The sequence below is a fragment of the Erpetoichthys calabaricus genome, chromosome 1 (genome assembly GCF_900747795.2).
Source record: "Erpetoichthys calabaricus chromosome 1, fErpCal1.3, whole genome shotgun sequence".
NCBI lineage: Eukaryota > Metazoa > Chordata > Cladistia > Polypteriformes > Polypteridae > Erpetoichthys > Erpetoichthys calabaricus.
Genome location: NC_041394.2, coordinates 117,289,810 through 117,310,510, shown reverse-complemented (window position 1 = coordinate 117,310,510; position 20,701 = coordinate 117,289,810). Strand labels below are relative to the sequence as shown.

General features: G+C 37.2%; 2 protein-coding genes across 2 annotated transcripts in view; one reads left to right on the top strand and one right to left on the bottom strand.

The window, feature by feature from the left end:
- Positions 1-20,701, top strand: part of LOC114644348 (cystine/glutamate transporter-like) — a 621,881-nt gene that overhangs the window by 181,668 nt on the left and 419,512 nt on the right.
- Positions 1-20,701, bottom strand: part of LOC114646930 (cystine/glutamate transporter-like) — a 53,944-nt gene that overhangs the window by 20,382 nt on the left and 12,861 nt on the right. The window contains exons 3-6 of the mRNA XM_051929696.1: positions 20,158-20,273; positions 15,172-15,297; positions 14,289-14,388; positions 3,082-3,126 (exon numbers count right to left, since the gene is read on the bottom strand). Of these exons, the coding sequence (XP_051785656.1) occupies positions 3,082-3,126; positions 14,289-14,388; positions 15,172-15,297; positions 20,158-20,273 (387 nt within the window). The remainder of the gene's footprint in view (positions 1-3,081; positions 3,127-14,288; positions 14,389-15,171; positions 15,298-20,157; positions 20,274-20,701) is intronic.

The following is a 20,701-nucleotide window of genomic DNA, read 5'->3' as shown; positions in this document are numbered from 1 at the left end:
CTTTTCTCTGGAGGCCTAGACCCCATTCAGCCTTTCTGATTTCAAATCATACTTTCTACCCATCATGACGTCAGACGGTTAGTCTACCTTCTTCTGAATCTGATGCCTGCTGGTGGCCATTGTTTGCAGTATGGAAACGCACGGAAGGCAAGAAGGCGGAAGCGGACGCATCGTCGGATGGTATGTGATATGACACATTTTGGCTATGCTACGCTCTGAGCCAGGAATTATCTTATTATTCCAGCTCTGAGCCTGATATAAGCGCTGATGCCTGATTCAGTCATTCACTCGTCAATATGGCGTTCGAGGTGAGCCGTTTTCACTGAAGTTAAAGCTTAAACTTAAAAGAGTTAAGCTTGACAATTTATTTTGTATAACAAAATTGAAAGTGCTGACAAAGTTTTTTTTTAACTTTAATTTTAGCTCTTTATTCTTCAAGTAAGTACTGCTGTACACACTTTACTGTATAGTCTTAAGTCTGCAGACTGTCTCTCTGTAAATTTCGTCGTAGTTGTGAATCTGATAATATTAATTTATATATTAATAATGAATGAATATTTGACACAAGTCACAACAACATTTGCGGATGCTTGCCTGTTCCTTACACTTACAACTGTATTTTACTTTCTTTTCCTTTAGTTTAGAGTGCAGAGTGACATTGCTTCTTCCCTCGCCTCTTTGGAATTTGGTTTGCTGTTTCTTCTTTTGAAGTCGGGACATGCACTAGCAGTAGCACATGTACGTGGGATGCAATGTTGTGAATGAAGCACGTTTATCCTGCAAGTGTAACTGACCTACGGCTACATTACATCTATGAACTGAACTGTACATAATGAACTGAAACTGTTCAACTATTTTGTTTTTAACTTGTGTTCCTATCTTCTAAGTCTTTTCTTACTTTTTATCTGTGACTGACACCGTGCATGATGGTAAAAAGAAACTGCAAATTTAATGAGACTCTACAGACAAAATATCATTTCATAAAACTAACAAACAGTGAATCAGATGTACGGTGCATCATATGTAGTGCAGAATTTTCTGTGGCACATAATGGTGCGACATATATTTCTAACCACTTGAGAACAGGCAGGCACACAAGAGCAGTAACTGCAAGTGCGTCTTCAAAACATCTTACAGAGTTCTTCAGAAATGCAAGTTGTGGAACAAAAGAAATGGAGTTAGCTGCTGCGGAAGGTACTATAACATACCACACAGTCAGTCACAACCACAGCTTCTGTTCCATGGACTGTACCTCTAAGCTGATCCAAAAAAAGTTCGAAGCAAAGTTTACTTGCGCAAGAACAAAGACAGAAGCAATTGTTGTGAAAGTTTTCTCACCTCTTGCAATGAAGCATTTGAAAGATGAGCTGGAAAATGCAAACTTTGTGTCCATATTCATTGATGCATCCAATCATAAGGAGGTGAAATTGTTTCCCATACTTGTTCGCTATTTTTTGCCATCAACAGGAATTAAGTAAAAATGCTTGAATTTAAAGATTTACCTGGAGAAACATCTGATCTACAGCACGAAATATGATGGAAACACTAGAATCACATCAGCTGTCACAGAAACTTGTCACTTTCTGTGCCAATAATGCCAATACAAATTTTGGTGGTGCAGAGAGAAAGGGAAAAAACAATATATATTGCAAACTGAATGAAACACTCAGTCATAAAGTCCTTGGCCTTGGATGTGCAGCACATATTGTTCATAATGCTTTTCAATCAGCAGCGGAGTGTCTCCCTGTAGATATTGAAACAGTTGTTCATAAGATATATATGTACTTTTACATATACACCATTCGAGTTGCTGCCTTACAAGAATTCTGTGATTTTGTTTCAGTAGAGTATCAGAAGTTATTCAGCTACAGCAAAACAAGATGGCTAAATATGATGCCAGCTACAGAAAGGATTACAAAAATATATCCTGGGCTGAAATCCTACTTTCTCTCATTAGACAAATGCCCTGTCTTGCTGCAAGGTTTTTTTAAAGATCCTTCTGCAGAACTGTGGTTATATTTTTTACATAATCAGGCAGCATCATTTCAAGCAACTGTTCTGCAAATTGAAAGTCAGACTGCAACATGTGTTGAAGTGTACAGATCTTTGAAAGACCTTAATGAAAAATGCCTGGAAAGAGCAAGAAAGAAGTTCATTCCCATGATAGTTCAAAGGAAGTTGAAGGAGTTAGAGAATGAGATTGATACGAAGAAGCTCTCTTCACAAATGATTGAATTTCATGAAACCAGTGCAAATTACTTAGACCACTGGTGCAATCAATTTCAAGGGATAGATATTTTTGATTGGGTGCTTTTGAGATCACAACTCTCATGGGAAGATGTTCAAAAGTGCATTGGTTTTGTGAATGACATATTTCATGACAAGATAAATGACAATGAACTGTTTGATGAGATATCCAATATCCAAAGATATGTCACTGCAGAAAAAGTTAATGAATGGGGTACAGCAGAATTACCAATAGAGAAATGATGGATGGAAATCTTTCAGCACTTTGTCAACCATTATGTTCCATGTGATAATGTGAAACTCATGGCAGAATTTGCATTATGTCTTCCAGGGACAAATGCTCCCACTGAAAGAGTCTTTTCTCTGATTAACAACATGTGGACACCAGAAAAATTGCAACTTAAAGTCGACACATTGAAACATATGCTGGTTGTGAAATGCAATTTCAGTTTTATTACCATAGTTTCTTAATAAACTATTTAATAAACTGTTATGGTAATTACCATACCATAACAGAAAGATTTTACATGAAATCAGTACCCTGTATGTTTTTAATTTGCCTGATATTCAGTTTTCTTAGCAGTTCCAATTACAATACTGTGTCTTACTTTTTGTGTATACTGACCAGCACATGTCATTTTTATGATTGGAACATGCAAGCCATGCTGATCAACTAACATTAGGCATGGTCATTCATTATTGATAAACAGGCCACTGTTAACTTATTTTTTGTGCTCTCTGAGAAAAAGAGATTTGTTGTGTACTATTACTCGTATCCTCATCACAACCTCTTCCTAAGATCAGTTTTGCATATAAGAAACAAAATCTCAATACCTTTTGGAATTGACGACTTCTTCTGTGACATAATTCAAGACGGAACTGTTAAAATAAAGCAAGATTATGTTACCATGTAATAGTAAGATCAAAGTTTGCTTTCAGATCTAAGGTGCATGCCAAGTAAGATACTGTGGAAAACATCTTCCAGGTATTATGATTACCCAGAGGCAGAAAAGGAAGAGTGCAACCAGGGAAATGGAATTAAGACACAAACAAACAAATGTGTAATCAGGGACAGTGAAGAAGTCAAAAACCTGGATGTAAAATGAAAAAATAATTGTCAAAATACACAACCAAGAAAAGAAGTCAAAACAAAGGTAGCACCAATAATTTCTTGCATTCCAACATCCACTACACTAAAGGGAGATGCAGAAACAGGGCATCGTAACAGAGAATAAATAACATGGCCACAACCATGAAAAGCAAAACATCATGGCCATAAGGATAAAAATAATTAACAGCCCAAAATCCACATTGAAAAATTCCAAAAATGTTTTTTTTTCTGTGAATTTCAGCAACTTACTGCTGATAGTTGATTTTTCTTCTCCCTTAACTTAGAGCTCAGTGCAGTTGCTGACACTGTTGAAATGCCAAAATAATTAGACTGGAATTAATTGAATCATCTTGTCCTAAATGTGTTCCTATTTTTGTGTGCATGTTCAATCTTTTTGTTTAGCAAATTAAACTTGTACTGCCTCCACTCTAAGGTGACCTCTAAAAGTTCAGTGCTTGGTTCACAACTGTTGTCACTGGAGCCTAATTCACCACCCTGACATCACGTTCCATTTGTATACTGACAATACTCAGCTCTTCATGAAGATGTCTTCAAATTGTGCCTTGGCAATTAATAAGCTCATTGCCTATCATCAATACATGGATTTCGGCTAACTGCCTTAGCTGAACATAAAGTTGAACTCCTTTTGTGAGATCTACATCTGAACTCAAAAACTTGACCTCACTCGTTGAACCATGGCTCCTACAAATGTATCCATTCATTCTCTGTCACCAGCATTTGAGTTATAACTTGGTGGGATCTTCACAACCACTCACCTGGATTATAAAACTGGACAAAGATAAAGGTTTATTAATGAATTTGTCTTTCAATAAAAGTTTATGAAATGAAAACTTTAAAACCTACAGAACTATAAAGTTGTTAGCACTAGTAAAATAAGAAGACTAAATTGTTTGTCATGTCAGAAATCAGTTTTTTTTTTGGGCAAGAAATTAAACAAAACCAGGAGACGTTTCACTACCTAGAAAGTCTTTCTGTTTCTTTCCCTTTCATTTTCTTCATCTTCCCTTAAAAAAAATCCAAACCCTAATGATCAAGACAATGTACTCAGAAAAACAATGTAGAATTAGCCAAATAGCTTGAACAATTGAATTACTCAAAAATATGTCAATGCTATATTAGGATTCTTCTCAAGTGCTTGAATGCATTTCTCAAAACAGTAACCCCATTCTCTGTACAATACCTTAAAACTTTAAGCATTAATTCGGTTGTCCACAGCACAATTTCAGTTCTGATTGCATTTATACAAAATGCAAATGCTAAAGCACATGTTGCAAAAAAGCAAGCACAACTGTGATTGCACAGATGCAGTTTTCATTTGAGTGTGACATGACTATCAAAACCAATCGCATTCTTGTCACTTGGTTATGTGCAGAGTGGTCCAGATCTAATTATGCAACTTTCATTACGCTATAACATATTAAGTTTATTGCATAGAGAATTCACAAAAAATTATTTTTGTTGCCGATAGATGGCATCACCTGCCTTGCATTTGTTTATTACAAGATATTTCAAACAATTCTTTTGTCTTGCATTGTTTTCCTGCATTACATTAAAAGTTGCATAATTAGATCTGGACCACCCTATACATTTCACACTGACATTGACACAGTTGTTCATGGCATAAATTACTGCCCACCAAAAACCTACAAAAAAAATGAGTGTATCTTTTACAGTGCTCTTATTCCTGAGAATGGGAGACAAGAGATGAGGCCTGACTTTCCAGATTCTGGGGTAATTTGGAATAATATCAGGTTTCACCACTCAGGTGCAGTGAGAGAGTGGTCTAATACCACCTGTAAATTTTGATAGAGTTTCCACAATCCTGGTAGAGAAAAGCCAAGCAAAATGACACCTTTTATTGGCTAACTAAAAAGATTACAATATGCAAGCTTTCGAGGCAACTCAGGCCCCTTCTTCAGGCAAGATGTAACACTACAAGATGAAAGCTTGCATATTGTAATCTTTTTAGTTAGCCAATAAAAGGTGTCATTTTGCTTGGCTTTTCTCTACATTCATAATGGCTAACACGGTACAACACCCTAGTACTACACAATCCTGGTCAATTTTCTGAGTGAATCTAATTGAATATTTTTGTAGCGTGGTAGTGGAAGATTTGTGCTTGTCAGCTTCATAAGCAAATGTCCTTACTGGGGGCAATGGGTGCTATTTGTTGCTACATCAAAGTTCAGGATTCTCAAGAGCAGATGAGGTGTGTGAGAAGGTTTTTCCCTCGGTGTTTTGCAAGGCAAAATATCAGAGGTGACATTGACAGAATCTTGTGGCCCAACACAGGGGAGACAGCTGATGCTCACTAAAGAATACTAGACTTGGTGTTTATTTGTGTTTCTTATATTGTCTTTTCTAGTCTATTTTGTGTTTTCTTCATATTGTACATAGGTTTACCTTTGATTCTTTTTGTTACAATGAATTTGTGTAAATTTGTTGCAATTTCTCACTTGCTTTCATTTTCATTGTACTTAAATGTATGAATACTGCTATACAATAAACATATTTTACTGATATGTGGGTGTTGTACAATATTTTGCATTGTTTAGGAACACATCATAGTTGTACTTCAAATAGTTATTATTTTATATTTCAGTGTCTATACAATAATCAAAGAGTGCTATCCTTTTGGTGACAGTTTTATGGTGATCGACCAACTTTGTGTGGTTTGACATATAAGTTTTATATTTAGAGTGCTTTAGGTTCTTTTGCACAGCTGGTAGTGTTGTGAGAAATGCTTTTACTGGTTTGAAAATTGCACTTAAGGTTATACAAATGAATTAGTACTCTGAGAAAGGCATCTAAGTGTTTGAGAAAAGCTTTAAATGGCATTGACAGTATTACAGTTTTTCTCAATTGCTTACACAGTGTAAGTGAATGAATTGACTGAATCCAGGTAAGATGTTGCTCATGCTAATACCTCAGAACCATAAACTTAATCTGCTCAATTTATAAACACAGTTTACATTTCTGGTGCATGCATTATGAAAAACTGTACACACACCTCAGTGAAGTAGTACAAACATCATCATGAACACACCTGTTCCCTTTCTGTAAAAACTCCTCAGTCGACAAGTAAAACAATGAGATAATGCATGAAAATGTGCATGACTTGGACAAACAAAATCAGCCAAAGTGAATAACTCTGTGACTTTAGTAAACTTCAAGAAAAAAAATGGAACAAGAAAGAGCAAAGGGGGAGAGTGCAAAAGAGTGTAAGGAGATCTGCATTGAATGAGATAAAAGCAATATTAGTTGACAATGTACTGAAATCAACCACGGCTTGAGTATGTGAGAAGCTGGGCAGTGAGTCCAGCCCAATCTGAGTTGCTATATTGTAGCTTGAAACTTTAGGACATTTTCTAATGAAAACGGGTAAGACAAATAATTTTAGACAATTATGACTTGCCTATATAGAGAAACAGTAAACATATTTCACTTCACTTTGAAGAATTCACAGAAGACCAAATGGTGGTAGAACGAGGCTAAATAATAATAATAACACATTTTATTTATATAGCGCGTTTTCCATGCTCAAGGTGATTATGGTAAGAGGTTAAAATCATAAATAGGGTACTGGCAAGTAATGTCTTCAGACTGTGGGAAATTCAAACACACGTCATGGAGGACAATTCCATATTCAACAACACAGAGAATGTTTCCATATCCACTATTGATCATATTCTTACAGCTTTTCACAATTGCTAACACACAAAAATGACATGCATAGCACAATTATTCAAACTGACACACAGAGAGCAAAACCTCTTCTCAAGTCTCTAAAACTCTAAACACATTTCCTGCTTTACACACATTTTGCAATTCAAAATGGCACTTTCTAAATGCACTGAACACGGTTCTCTGCATAAGACACAACAATCTGACATAAAGTCCCATGTTTGCCATTACAACACACTGCCATTCAAAAGGACAGAACATGAGCTAATTGGCCAATATATGTGCCACCTGGCCAAACACCTCAATGGTTAATTGTTACCACTTCAATCAGGAAGTAAGCACTATAAAAAGACCACAGGTGAGCACCTTTTTTTCAAGAACAATGGAAGACATTGCAGAGAGAGGAAGAGGAAGAGGGAGGGTGAGGATGAGAGGGGGAGGAAGAGTGAGAGGTAGGGGTAGAGCTGGTATAGGAGGTCATGGGCGAAGAAGACAGCAACTGCCAAATGAAATCAGAGCAACCTTAGTTGATCATGTCATCAACCATGGGCTGACAATGCAAGAGGCTGGACGTAGAGTGCAGCCCAACTTGAGCCGTTTTACTGTCGCCTCTGTCATCCGGACATTTAGACTGGAGAACAGGTATGCAACCAAAATGTCTTTCACACTGTGTAGTACACCCCATGTCATAGTGTATCAGTTGGGTGACACCTGTGTACTTCATGAATGGCTAATTTCATACACTAACTGTACAAGTTTCCTGTCCAATTTACTCTACTGTGGGGGAATCTTTAGGCTGCATTGTCCAAGCCCTATATTTTTGTTTTTGTAAAGGACTGAGAGACGCAACCATGGTGGAGAAAGGGGCGAAATGTTCACAGGGGTACAGGAAGCTGCCATTGTAAACTTGGTCTTGGAGAATAATGAAATCAGATAAAGAGAAATTCAAAGCAACATCATCCAAGACAACACCATATTCACCAACATTCAACGAGTCAGTCTGTCCACATTGGCTCGCATTCTCAAGCGAAACCAAATCAGCCTGAAACAATTGTATAAGGTTCCTTTTGAGAGAAACTCTCAAAGAAACAAAGAGCTCAGACGAGTATATGTGGATGAAAGTACAATATTGACTGCAGCACATTACACGCAACATTGTTTCCCAGTGTACTGGATAACACCATATTGACTGATTTTAGTTCATTGTTTTCAGGGAGTACTGGAAATGGATGCTCATGCAATCCCACGAGTTCATCTTCATAGATGAGGCTGGTTTCAACCTAGCAAAGACCAGAAGAAGGGGAAGAAACGTCATTGGCCACAGAGCCATTATAGATGTTCCTGGCCAACGTGGTGGGAACATCACAATGTGTGCTGCCATCTCCAATATGCATGGTGTCCTCCACCGTCATGCCAACCTTGGACCATACAACACAGGCCATATTCTAACATTTCTGGATGGACTCCATAACATTCTCATTCTACCAGAGCGTATGAATGATGCAGACCATGCAAGAACCCGGTATGTTGTAGTATGGGACAACGTGAGCTTTCATCATGCAGCCCCAGTTCAAAATTGGTTTGCTGACCACCCACTGTTTCTCGTGCAATACCTCCCACCATTCTCACCATTTCTGAACCCCATAGAAGAGTTCTTTTCGGCATGGCGGTGGAAGGTATACGACCGGCAGCCCTATGTGCGCATGCCTCTTGTGCAGGCTATTTAAGAGGCATGTGATGAAATTGATGTGGGTGCGATTCAGGGATGGATAAGGCACTCAAGGCACTTCTTCCCTCGATGTCTGGCAAGGGAAGATATTGCCTGTGATGTGGACGAGGCATTGTGGCCAGACGCAGCTGAGAGGCAAGATGCTGCCTAATTATTTTTCTTGCCTCTTTTTTTTCTATATATTTCTTCTGCACATTTTCTTTTTCAGTTTACTGTTTTTTCTGAGCATATTTTTGTTCGCTCCAATGGAAATATATCTGCTGTGCATATGTTGCACTGACTTGTTTGGTGAAAAATAAAAAAATAAATGCATGTGTGTGTATCTGCAAATATTTCTGTGCATGTGAACACTCTATAATTTTCTACAATTTGGACTATTTTAGTATTGTGGCAGAGCATACTAAAGATGAGAGTGCTTTTCATTTTGCTCAACAGTGTGTAGTTGGTTAGACAAAAATCTGGTGATATAACTGACATGTGTGCCATTTAGTACAGTACTTTGATTATGATCATTATATATGTAGTTTTGGTTGCAGTGTTTCATTTTGCAGGATATGTGAGGTGTTTTGCTCTTTGGGTGAGGTGTTTTGTGAATTGTGCTAAATGATTTGCAACAATGAGCCTTGTTGTCAAAATTGTGCTTTAGCAATTGTAAAAAAACTGTAATAAAGGCAGGGAGAGAATGAAGCAAATATATAGTGTGCCATTTGGGAGGAATGCTGATCGTGTGAAAGATTTGCGTCATGCCTATTGACAAGTGAGCATTCCATTCAATGTGTATATTCAACTTGTTGTATACAGTATGTGCTGTTCCACAGTGACATGTTTGTATCTCCTTGCAGAGAATCCAGGAACTTGATGTCAGTGCTGAGCCAGTAGAATATATTTATGTTGATGAGGCTGAATTCAATCTGCCAAAAAGGTATCATTCCTCAACTGCACTGAAGGATATTTTTCAAGTTGTAGATGTAAGATATATGACTTAAATGAATTATCTTGTCTTGTTAAAGCCACACAGACGCCCTGTGATGACATCACTCCCAAGGCTTGTTAAGGATGGATCCACCACTCCAAGCATTACTATCCCCAATGTTTGGCCAGGGAAAACATCTAGTGTGATGTAGGTGAAAACTGTTGGTCAAACCCCAATATCGCCAGGACAATGCCTGAGTTCAGGTTGCAGTATGCTCTAGATTTTGTTGTTCATCATCATGTAAATCATTATTATTTTTTTTTCATTCTATATGGTGTGAGCAAAGCACATTTTTCTTCCAGTTAAAGATTCATTTATGGCAACACTTTGCAAAATAAAACTTATCTGTACTTAAATGACATGACTTAACTTTTTCTTGTGGCTCTCATTATTTTCTGAAATGTTTTTCTATTTGAAGCAAACGTGTTCTTCATTGGTGCACAGTGTGTATTTAGTGCTCATTGTGGCTTACATTTTTGCTGTGTTAGTGTGTGATTTTGGCTGAAATGTTTGCTTTTGGTGTGTAGTGTTTTTCAATGTTAGGAATGTCTTTCCTTGTGTGTTATTTTGGGACTGTTTTTTATTATTTTGGGCTTTGTGTATATCGTTTTTATAAATCGTATAATATTGTAGAAAACATTTGTTAGCAATTGGGAAAATTGTAGCAGACAATGAGAAATAGAACTGAAAGGAAATCACAGTCTCCGTTCAAAATGCTTGTGTTATCACTGTGATTGTTTGCATTTGTGTACACCATACACTACTAGTCAAAAGTCATGACAAAAGTCATGACAGTCTCATAAATGTTCAAGTTTTTGAAAGAAATGTATTCCTATTTTTAACAAGATACCATTAAATTGGTTTAAAGCATTGCTAAGAAATTATAAATGTTTTAATTAGCTATCACTGCTTAAAATTATTATTTTTTTGATTATTTATAAATGACTGCAATGCCCCATTTCTAGCAGTGACTCCTTCAGTGTCCTAATGGTAAACTCCCTTAGCAAATCATTAATTTGTCATTTTAAATGCTAATTGGTTATTAGAACAACATTTAGCACTGCTACAATGTTTTATTCTGTTCCAATGGGTTAGAAGGCACTGGCATTCCTAAAGTTCAGAAATTGCTAAAATAAAACACCTTTCCCAAGAAACATGTCAGTCTGTTGATTTGCTTTTGCAGAATAAAGGATATTCCATGTGAATGATTACCAAGAAACTGAAGAAGCCACATAAATTTCTCTTATTACTTCACGACAAAAGGGCAAACTGGACCAAAAAGAATTTGGAGGCCCATATGCACAATTACACATGAGGACAAAGACATCATAGTTTGTAGTTTGAGAAACAGAAGCTCTTACAGGTCCTAAGTCGTATTTAATTTTCAACGTCACGCTACATTAGTCGTAATTAATTATTGAAAAAACGCCGTTATTTAAAAACAACACTTTATTACACTTATTATGCAACAACACAATACACATGTACTTTTTCAGTTATACACGTGTTCAGATAATCTTTATAATGTCAATTGAGAAATATAAACTTAGTTTTTGTATTTTTCCATAGTATGATACCGTTCAAAACACAATCCCGGACACAATCCAGGTTGCATCGTACATGTACTGCAGGCGAAACGAGAACGTTTGCGACGTCCCCTCTTTCTATCAGTACATACAACACAATCTTTGAGCTTCTGTTCATCCAGTGGATAGATGAAATGTGAGCGACCGTTCAGGCGTTCTGCTGTAGCGACTTCTTCAGAAGGACGTCCTCGACGAACAACCTCTTTCGTTGCACGATGATCTTTTACTAATTCATTTATGAGTTTTCTGCGATATGCAAGATGACGCAGTTTATCTTGGGGGTAACACTGACACCAGAGAATGTAGCTATTTACAATTGCCACCTCAAGCAACCAGTAAAACGTTTTGCGCCACCACTTGACTGTTTTTGTAGAGAAGTTGTATGATACTGCATAATGATCAAATCTATCGACCGCTCCCATATGTTCTGTATAATCAGAAATAACGCAAGGTTTTATTATCTTCTCAACTTCACCACCTCGCTTTCGTCTCTCTTTCTCTTCAGAAACAGCATTGTGAAATGTGCTGTACATGAAAATCAGTCGTTTATCTTGCCACACAAGGGCTAACTGTTTGTTATTTTTCCAAGCAACTGATTCATTCTTCTTCAATTTCAGTTTCTTTTTTATATCGCTGGGTAAAAGCTTTCTGTTCTTCTGAACTGTTCCTGTAATTGACACTCCAAGTTTTGTCAACTCGACACCCAGTGCTGGACTAGTATAATATCTGTCAGTGTAAACATGATATCCAGAGGATCGATCATCTTGAATTAGTCCTTTGACCAAATGTAGCACTACTCTTGCAGGAACCGGTAGATCTGGGTACGGAAGGATATCTTTGGTACATGAACCATAATAGGGTTCAAATTGGCTAAGGTAACCAGTTTTAGAGTCAGCCAATGAATACACACGTAAACCCCATTTTGTAGGCTTTTGTGGATTATACATGAGGAATGAAGTGCGACCCTTGAAACTAATTGTAGTCTCATCCACAGCAATGTTCTGTTCGGGTATATAGAGCTCTGCACACTTACTTTTCATATGAGCTACCATATTCTTTACTTTTTCACCTCTTGTTTGACGCTGACCTGGATCTGGATTTGATGGTAGTTGGACGTGAAGCATCCAGTGTATCATACAGAAGCGGTCTCTAGTAAACAAGTCGGTGAAGAATGGCATGTAGTTGTCCCAAGTTGTTGAAAAATAATCCTTCACATCAGCTGCATTTGTTATAGCCATTTTCAGTATCACACCAATATAGCATTTCATCTCAGTCAGAGAGACATCACGCCATTTTTTCCATATTGAACGCGGTTTTAGTTGATCTCGCATAGCATGAATTTCAGCTCGAGCGTATCTATTCGTTTCATCTGCTACATTTTGCATGACGTCATCAGTAAAGAATAACTGAAACATACCACCTACTTTTCTCGACCAGGCGACTGTGCAAATCGGTCAGAAACTTGCAGGGCCACCAGCGGTGGCCTGACGACCTATAGCGCACTTTTTACTAAGGCCAGTTTTCTGGCCTAACGACCGCAAAGGGTTAAATGCACTCCAAATACCAGTGTCATGTGCAACAGAGAAAAGATAACTCCATGATGTTGCCCATAGTACGCTTTTCCAGTCACCTTCAGTCCAATGTCGGAGTTCTTTTGACCATTTTAACTTTTTCTTTTCCAGTTTCTTTGTAACTCTACCTGTAATGCCTCCACCCTGGCGTATGAGTGTTTCCAGACTTTTAACTGGTAATATGTGTGTGTGTGTGTGTGTGTCTTGATATATATGTTAATGTTTGCAGTGCACTATCTATTGCAATGTTTTTTATAATGCATGTATTAATAAAATGCATAAAAGTTGTCAGATGGTGCATCACAAATATTTGTAGTAGTAAAATGCATCATTACAAATGTTAGTGATGTGCAATCTATTCACATTACAAATGAAATGCATTTGATAGCTAAAATATTTGTTATGTGCCATGTTTTGGAATGACAGACACATAGCAACTTGATGAGCACACAGACAGACACACAGGCACATATTCTTTTGTGGATAAAAGTTGATACTATTGGGGACTGCCATAGTTTTGACAGGAGAAAGACTACATTATGGAGAGAGGAGAAAACTGGTCGGCAGTACAAAGGGAAACCCCTGAAGTTTTGAAATTATCAACATCCATTGCAGCCTTATCAGCCTCTTTTTTCCCATCATATAATAAAAAAAAATGCAGCTGTCTCTTTTGAGTGGATTTCAGAGAAGTGTCTTCATTGTCTTTATGCAAAGATTTTTTTGCTAGGCTAGAAGTTACACTGTGGGTTCTTTTAATTGCAGCCATATTCAGAATGTTAAATCAAATGATAACAACAGCAATTTTGGGAGAGTATATGTTGATAAAAGTGAAAAAAGTGTGTGCCTCCCAGGAACCACACTACGTTACATTTGTCCACTACCTAAGGTCACTTGAACTTATTTTTTAATTGCAATGTCCAGGTTAGTAAGAGTCTAACATGGCAGCATCAAATGCAAAACAAGAACCTTATCAGTTTAATCAAGAGATGTAACAAGAACATGTTTGGAATACGAGAAGAATGTGGACCACCAGTAGAAAAGCCACAGAGACACAAGGACAGCATTAAACTTCTCACAAACATTGTAACAACTTATGTAAATTCCTGGATTTAAAATGTATTACCATTTTTCATACTACTTATAAAAATTAGGCTGAAACAGTTTTTGGGTTCAGCAAATCCTGAATTTTGACTTTTACTGTATTTATTTTTTCTATGACTTGGAAATGTGTTTCATCTTTAGTTTGATCTATTAAGCATCAAATTAATTAAGAAAATGGGTCAAGAAAAAATGTAGCAGCATGAATTATGCAGGAAAAAGAAACAGAGAGAGAGAGTGAAAAAAGAAAGTGAAAAAAGACACCTACGATCCTGCATAAGCATATAATCCTGCATAAAAAGCCAATGGCAGCCTATCCAGTGTCAAGGAACTGGTGTCGAAAGCACCTTGAAAATTTTCGGTTTGCCCTGCAAAGATAAAAATGCAGACAAGATTAAATATTTTAGCAACAGACTTGAAGGTGGAGAGATCAGTGAAATAACATTGTTGCATACATGCATGTATATTTTATCCTTTTCATATGGAGGCTGAACAATTGCTATTACATGATTACATAAAGCACACATTTTTCTACAGCAGAGAAATCTCTCAGGAATTTAGGACATGGTGACTTAATAGGGGAGCCAAATGGGGAAATGTTTTGGGTTCTTACAGTAGAGGCCATATGGGCATTGATTCAAGTTTTCAGGTTACAACATTTTTTTTCTGACTCTAAAGTACTATTTTCTCTTAACATTTTGTCTCTGGTTACATGTAGCTACTTCACTCCATATTTTGACAATGATTCTGGATACATCTCTTGGGCTTTGTTTACTAAAATGCTCTATTCTTGGTTATGCCTTGATATTTGATACATCCATATATCGTCTGATTCCATTTTCTCTCCAAGTCTATGGCCAAGGTTGGACTGCCTAGATGTCCCGACTATCTGCTTGCTCATTTGCCAATAAAAATGTATTTGGGACACCTAGCTACACCTTCTCATTCTCCCTTCCTTAGTACATATGGCAGCACTCACAGCAAGCAAGCTAAGCTCTTAGTCAAAGTCTCTGCCAAGCACATGCTCATGGAAGCTCTTGGAGTCATCACACATTTATGAATCTTGGCATGAACAGTCAATGCTTGCTGCCAGCTATGTAAAAACTTTATATCACAGGAGCTAAAAACAGCAAAGAACATGTTTATTTTACCTGAGGCAAGCTTGATCATTCCTGGCACGATAATTAAAACCAAGGCGCCCATCTTCACAGTGGTAAGTACTATCTGTAATCGTGTGGTGAAGGTGACACTCCAGCAATTCACAGCCACAGCAAATGCTAGGCAAAGATGAAGAAAGGAAGAAGTGATTAAGTAAATGTGAGAAATAAAATGGCAGGGGCAAAGATCCTGTATCCAACAGGGGGCAATGAATTTCACAATGTCTTGTCTTCTAGTAGTTACTCATTAAAACACTTTCTCTCACCATCAAGCTACTACAGAAGCAAACCAAACATTGACAGGATAGCATGTCAAAACATTCTGAATTCTTTTTTACTGTGTTATTCCATCAGAATGTCGATATTGTGAGGATTTATTTCTTGCAGTTTGGGGTAAGGTCAGCGAATCTCCATTTTGAATTTAATTTTGCCTCAGGTGTGCAATCATTTTCTCTATTATTTTTGTGGGCAACAAATACAGTTCTTAGCTACCTAATCTTCTGCCAATCATGTTGGCGTGATGGGTGACATAAAGGATGTCACCATGTACTCACTTTAAGAAATTAAGATTGCTGGGCTCCACAAAACTAAAAAAGTTTGAAAAGGTGCGCATGGCTTAACATTTTGTTGCATACACTGATTAAGTTACCTGATATGAAAGCTGGAGCATTTTAAAATGTTTTCACTTGCTTCAACCAATAATCAGTTAAGAGATTTGCTAAGTATTTTTGTAACAATGAGACTTATTCAAAAATAACAGTGATAAGAGAATGTAATTACAGTAATCCCTCCTCCATCGCGGGGGTTGCGTTCCAGAGCCACCCGCGAAATAAGAATATCCGCGAAGTAGAAACCATATGTTTATATGGTTATTTTTATATTGTCATGCTTGGGTCACAGATTTGCGCAGAAACACAGGAGGTTGTAGAGAGACAGGAACGTTATTCAAACACTGCAAACAAACATTTGTCTCTTTTTCAAAAGTTTAAACTGTGCTCCATGACAAGACAGAGATGACAGTTCCATCTCACAATTAAAAGAATGCAAACATATCTTCCTCTTCAAAGGAGTGCTTGTCAGGAGCACAGAATGTCACATAGATAGAGAAAAGCAAACAAATCAATAGGGCTGTTTGCTTTTAAGTATGCGAAGCACCGCGGCACAAAGCTGTTGAAGGCGGCAGCTCACACCCCCTCCGTCAGGAGCAGACAAAGAGAGAGAGAGACAGAGTTTGTTTTTCAATCAAAAATCAATACGTGCCCTTCGAGCTTTTAAGTATACGAAGCACCTTGCTGCATGTCGTTTCAGGAAGCAGCTGCACAAAAGATAGCAACGTGAAGATAATCTTTCAGCATTTTTAGACGAGCGTCAGTATCGTCTAGGTGTGTGAACAGCCCCCCTGCTCAATCCCCCTACGTCAGGATCACAGATAGTCAGCGCAAGACAGAGAGAAAAGTAAGTTGGGTAGCTTCTCAGCCATCTGCCAATAGCGTCCCTTGTATGAAATCAACTGGGCAAACCAACTGAGGAAGCATGTACCAGAAATTAAAAGACCCATTGTCCGCAGAAATCTGCGAACCAGCAAAAAATCCGCGATATAAATTTAAATATGCTTACATATAAAATCCGCGATGGAGTGAAGCCGCGAAAGGTGAAGCGCGATATAGCAAGGGATCACTGTATATGTGTTACTAGAGTACGATAAATATGTGCATTTTAACAGTACTTTGCAATGCCATGTAGTTAAAAATATAGTCTACTAGGGGGCTTTGCCCCCTGCTCGCTTCGCTCGTCAACCCCCATGATTTTGTTTTTCTGGATACACACTTTTAAGATTTTTTTTTCTTTGAATTGTTGTTATTTCATTAGTTTCACTTTTACTTCAGAACTTGTGTAAAAACAATATTTGGAATCTTTCGAGTTCCAATATGCTGAATCTTTTAAATGAGGTCAGTGAGACATGTGTTTAATGATTTTGTACCATAATTCAGGATAGGTTTCTCTGTTTGGAATTTCAGCACAGACAAAGCGATCTACATCATCAGCAGTTAATAATTTTTTTTGCAAAGTAAAGAATAAATGCATGTGAGGTAAAACACGTTTTTGAAATTCTCTGACTTAAACTTCAAAGCCTTACAATATTTACATACTTCTGACATATCACCTGTGTCCATATATTCGCTTTCTATTCACCTTTTAGTTACTTCTTAAAGTAATAATTTCTCTTTCTTTGCGCTAATGCGATGCTTACTTTCTTTTTTTGACACTGTCATTTTTTTCTGCTTTTATATTCTGTATCTTGCTCTGCATGTGTTTCATGCCTACATTTTTTTTGAGTCTTTTGAATTCCAGTTTTCATTATCTCTAACCTGCTCTGCATGTGTTTGGCCCCTTTGTTTTGTAAACAATTTATGACGTTTTACTTTGTTTTCTACTGTGTCTTTTATTTCTGACCTCGCTTTGTCCTGCTTTTTTTTCAACGACACCTGGTCCGTGGTGATTATTTTCTTTTTTTCAAGTAATAATTTCCATTTGTTTGTGCTACTGCGATCTTTACTTTCTTATTTTTATACTTTCTAATTTTCCTACTTTCATATTCTTTAACTTTCTCCACATTTGTATCACGCATACGTTTTTTTTTTGAGCCTTTCGAATTACATTGCTTTCATAATCTGCTCTGCATTTGAATAGCGCCAATGTTTGTGAACGTGTTTATGAAATTCTACTTTGTCTTTTACTCTGTTGTTTAATTCTGAGCCCGATTGGGCATGCTTTGTTTCAATTCCACTTGTTACGGGCTGATAATTACTTTCCTTATTTACTGAATTTGCACCTAGATTACTTTTCCTTTCTTGCTCTGTTTTCTCTCCAACGCTTTTGAGTCTCTTTTGTCTGCGCCGCTTTCTTCTTTGCTTAGTCGACGTTTTATTTATAACGTATTGTCCTTATACGCTTTATATGCACTGAGACCCTGGATCTGTATGTGCTCAAATCCTTCACAAGACTGAATGTTTTGCTGCCCCGTTGTCTTATTTGATATTGATTGCAAGTAGGGCGTGTCTTGCAAGAATCTCATGTTCCATGTCATCGTGAGACGGTCCTGGGTCAATCTCTTGGCAAAATGTCTAATGCTTAAGGTCCTCGCTGGTCTTATAACTGTCTTCTGTGATCTTAACGTGAAGATCACGTCTCAACGCCCTACTGTTTTTTTTATAATAGAGAGAAATAAGCTTATGGTGGCTTGATAGTTTTGAGTCACAGCAGATACCAATTTAATTTATGAAAAAAACTGCATTGATTGATGTATGTTAGTGTTAGAGGGCCTGTGACTAACTGTCATTTTCTTAAACATTTATAATGTATACCCAATAGAGTAGTGCCCAATAATTACCAAAAGAAATAAAACTTGGTTGATAACATTGTTGTTTTAAAATACTAATATACAGATAACATTAGTTTAGTCAATTCGATCTTATTCTTATATAACTGTTTTCATCTTTCATTAATTTCAGGAGAAGTGACTGTGGTGTAGCTGGTCCACAGCTCATGTCAAAAAGGGCCAGTTTTAAATAAATAATCATCGAACTCGTAGCTTAGCAAGGGGGTGGCCGAGCGGTTCCCGGGGAATTCATGATGCAGGCGATTCTCACTTAAGTGCACATGTGAGGAGTCGTCCGCATCCGTAATTGTTCCCGGGAGCTGCTGATTGCCACAGCTGATCCATGTCCCGGTAATATATAGAAGCGCGAGATGGCTAGCAAGGAATGAAAAAGGAAAAAAGAAAGAAAGAAAGAAAGAAAGAAAGAAAGAAAGAAAGAAAGAAAGAAAGAAAGAAAGAAAGAAAGAAAGAAACGGAGGTTGCAGGAGTGAGGAAGAAGGCATTTTTAAAGGATTGTTTTTTTCTATTGTTTTTTTAACCTTCACAATTTCACTTTTGTTTTAATGGATTATTTATTTAGTGAAGATTTTTGATATACACTGCACTTTATTTATTTGGAAAACTGTTTTGTTTTGATTTATTTTTAATAAAAGCACTTGACACTTTTACACCATCCCCTTGTTTCATTGTTGTTCCTCACTGCCAAGCTCATCGGTGACAATAACGATGGTGTCAGGTTCAAGAGCTCCCTGAAGCTGCATGGGAACCTGGAGCGAACCCGCATCATCACAGTGACGTTTTTGTGTGTGTGTACTTTAATGGATAACTTATCTAATACAGTAGAAGAAGGGTGCTACTGCACAAGAGCCAATATTCTTTTAAATTTATATAATTTATCTACATAAAAAGTAACTAATGAGATGCTTAAGTTTGCCAATGACACTAAACTATGTGAAATGTTAGATACCCTAGAGTCAACAAAATCTTCTCAGAAGAATCTGGACAAATTTCAGATTTGGAGAGATGTGCTCAGATGAAATTTAATATAAATAAAAAGTGTTGCAAGTAGGAAGCAAAAATGTTGGAGCAGATTACTACACATTATAGGAAGGATTTAAGAGTTGTTGTTCACTTGTCATAGTCCACATCTACATGGTGTGCAAAGCTATTAAGAAGGCCATTAAGGTGTTAGGTTAAGAGCATGATTGGTCGAATACAAACCAAGTGAGGGTATATGATGCACTAGTGAGTTGTCTTCTGAGACCTACTGTGGACAAGGACAGAGATCTGACTCTGATGTAGTACTTTTTCAGGAGTTACAGCTCTCTGGAGCAACTATAACCACAAAAACAGCTTTAATCATTTTCTTACATTTCTATTGAGTTCAGGGCAATAAATAAAGTGTGCAGATAGAGCACAAACTCCTTCTCTTTTGTCCTTTGTGTTTTTACAACATAAGTGTACATAAAAATAATATATTTTAGCATATATTTTGCAGTATTCATTTTTCATAAAGATGCATGATCAGTGTACATATCATTGACATTTAGATTAAAGCAGGTATGAAGAAAAGATCATAGGAAAGTCAAATGACTACTTACAGACTCCAATTATGCTGACCATTTTAACAAGTAATTTGGGTGCTGAGCAGGGGCTGAAGAAAGGTTCAACAATGTACCGGCCAAATGCCAAAGCCACCACAGATGAGGAAGCAGGCCTAGATTGTTCAAAGGACAACAAATGATTTAATGTTAGGGAGGAAGACAATGCAGCTTTTCTTCTAAATCTTTTCTTAATTCCACTTCTTTGCACAGTAACTATTCACAGTGTTCAAAGTTCATACAGCAACTAGGAGGTAAAAAACAAAACTACTGCATTGTTACACAAAGTGACTGTATTTCCCCTTAGACTAACAGGCTGCAATGCATTTATTTACGGTAGCTAAATCCCAGACTGCTACAAAAGTTACATTTTTCTCATTAGAAATATAATATGTGATTGACACATTACATTAAAGAGTTCAGCACTATTTTGATGCGGGACTGATTTCACAGTATTCAAGCAGAAAGAGACCCAGTGCTTTAGAGAAAAAGACGGGAGGGGGACTGGTCATCTATGTAAATGAGCAATGATGCAAAAGGGAAT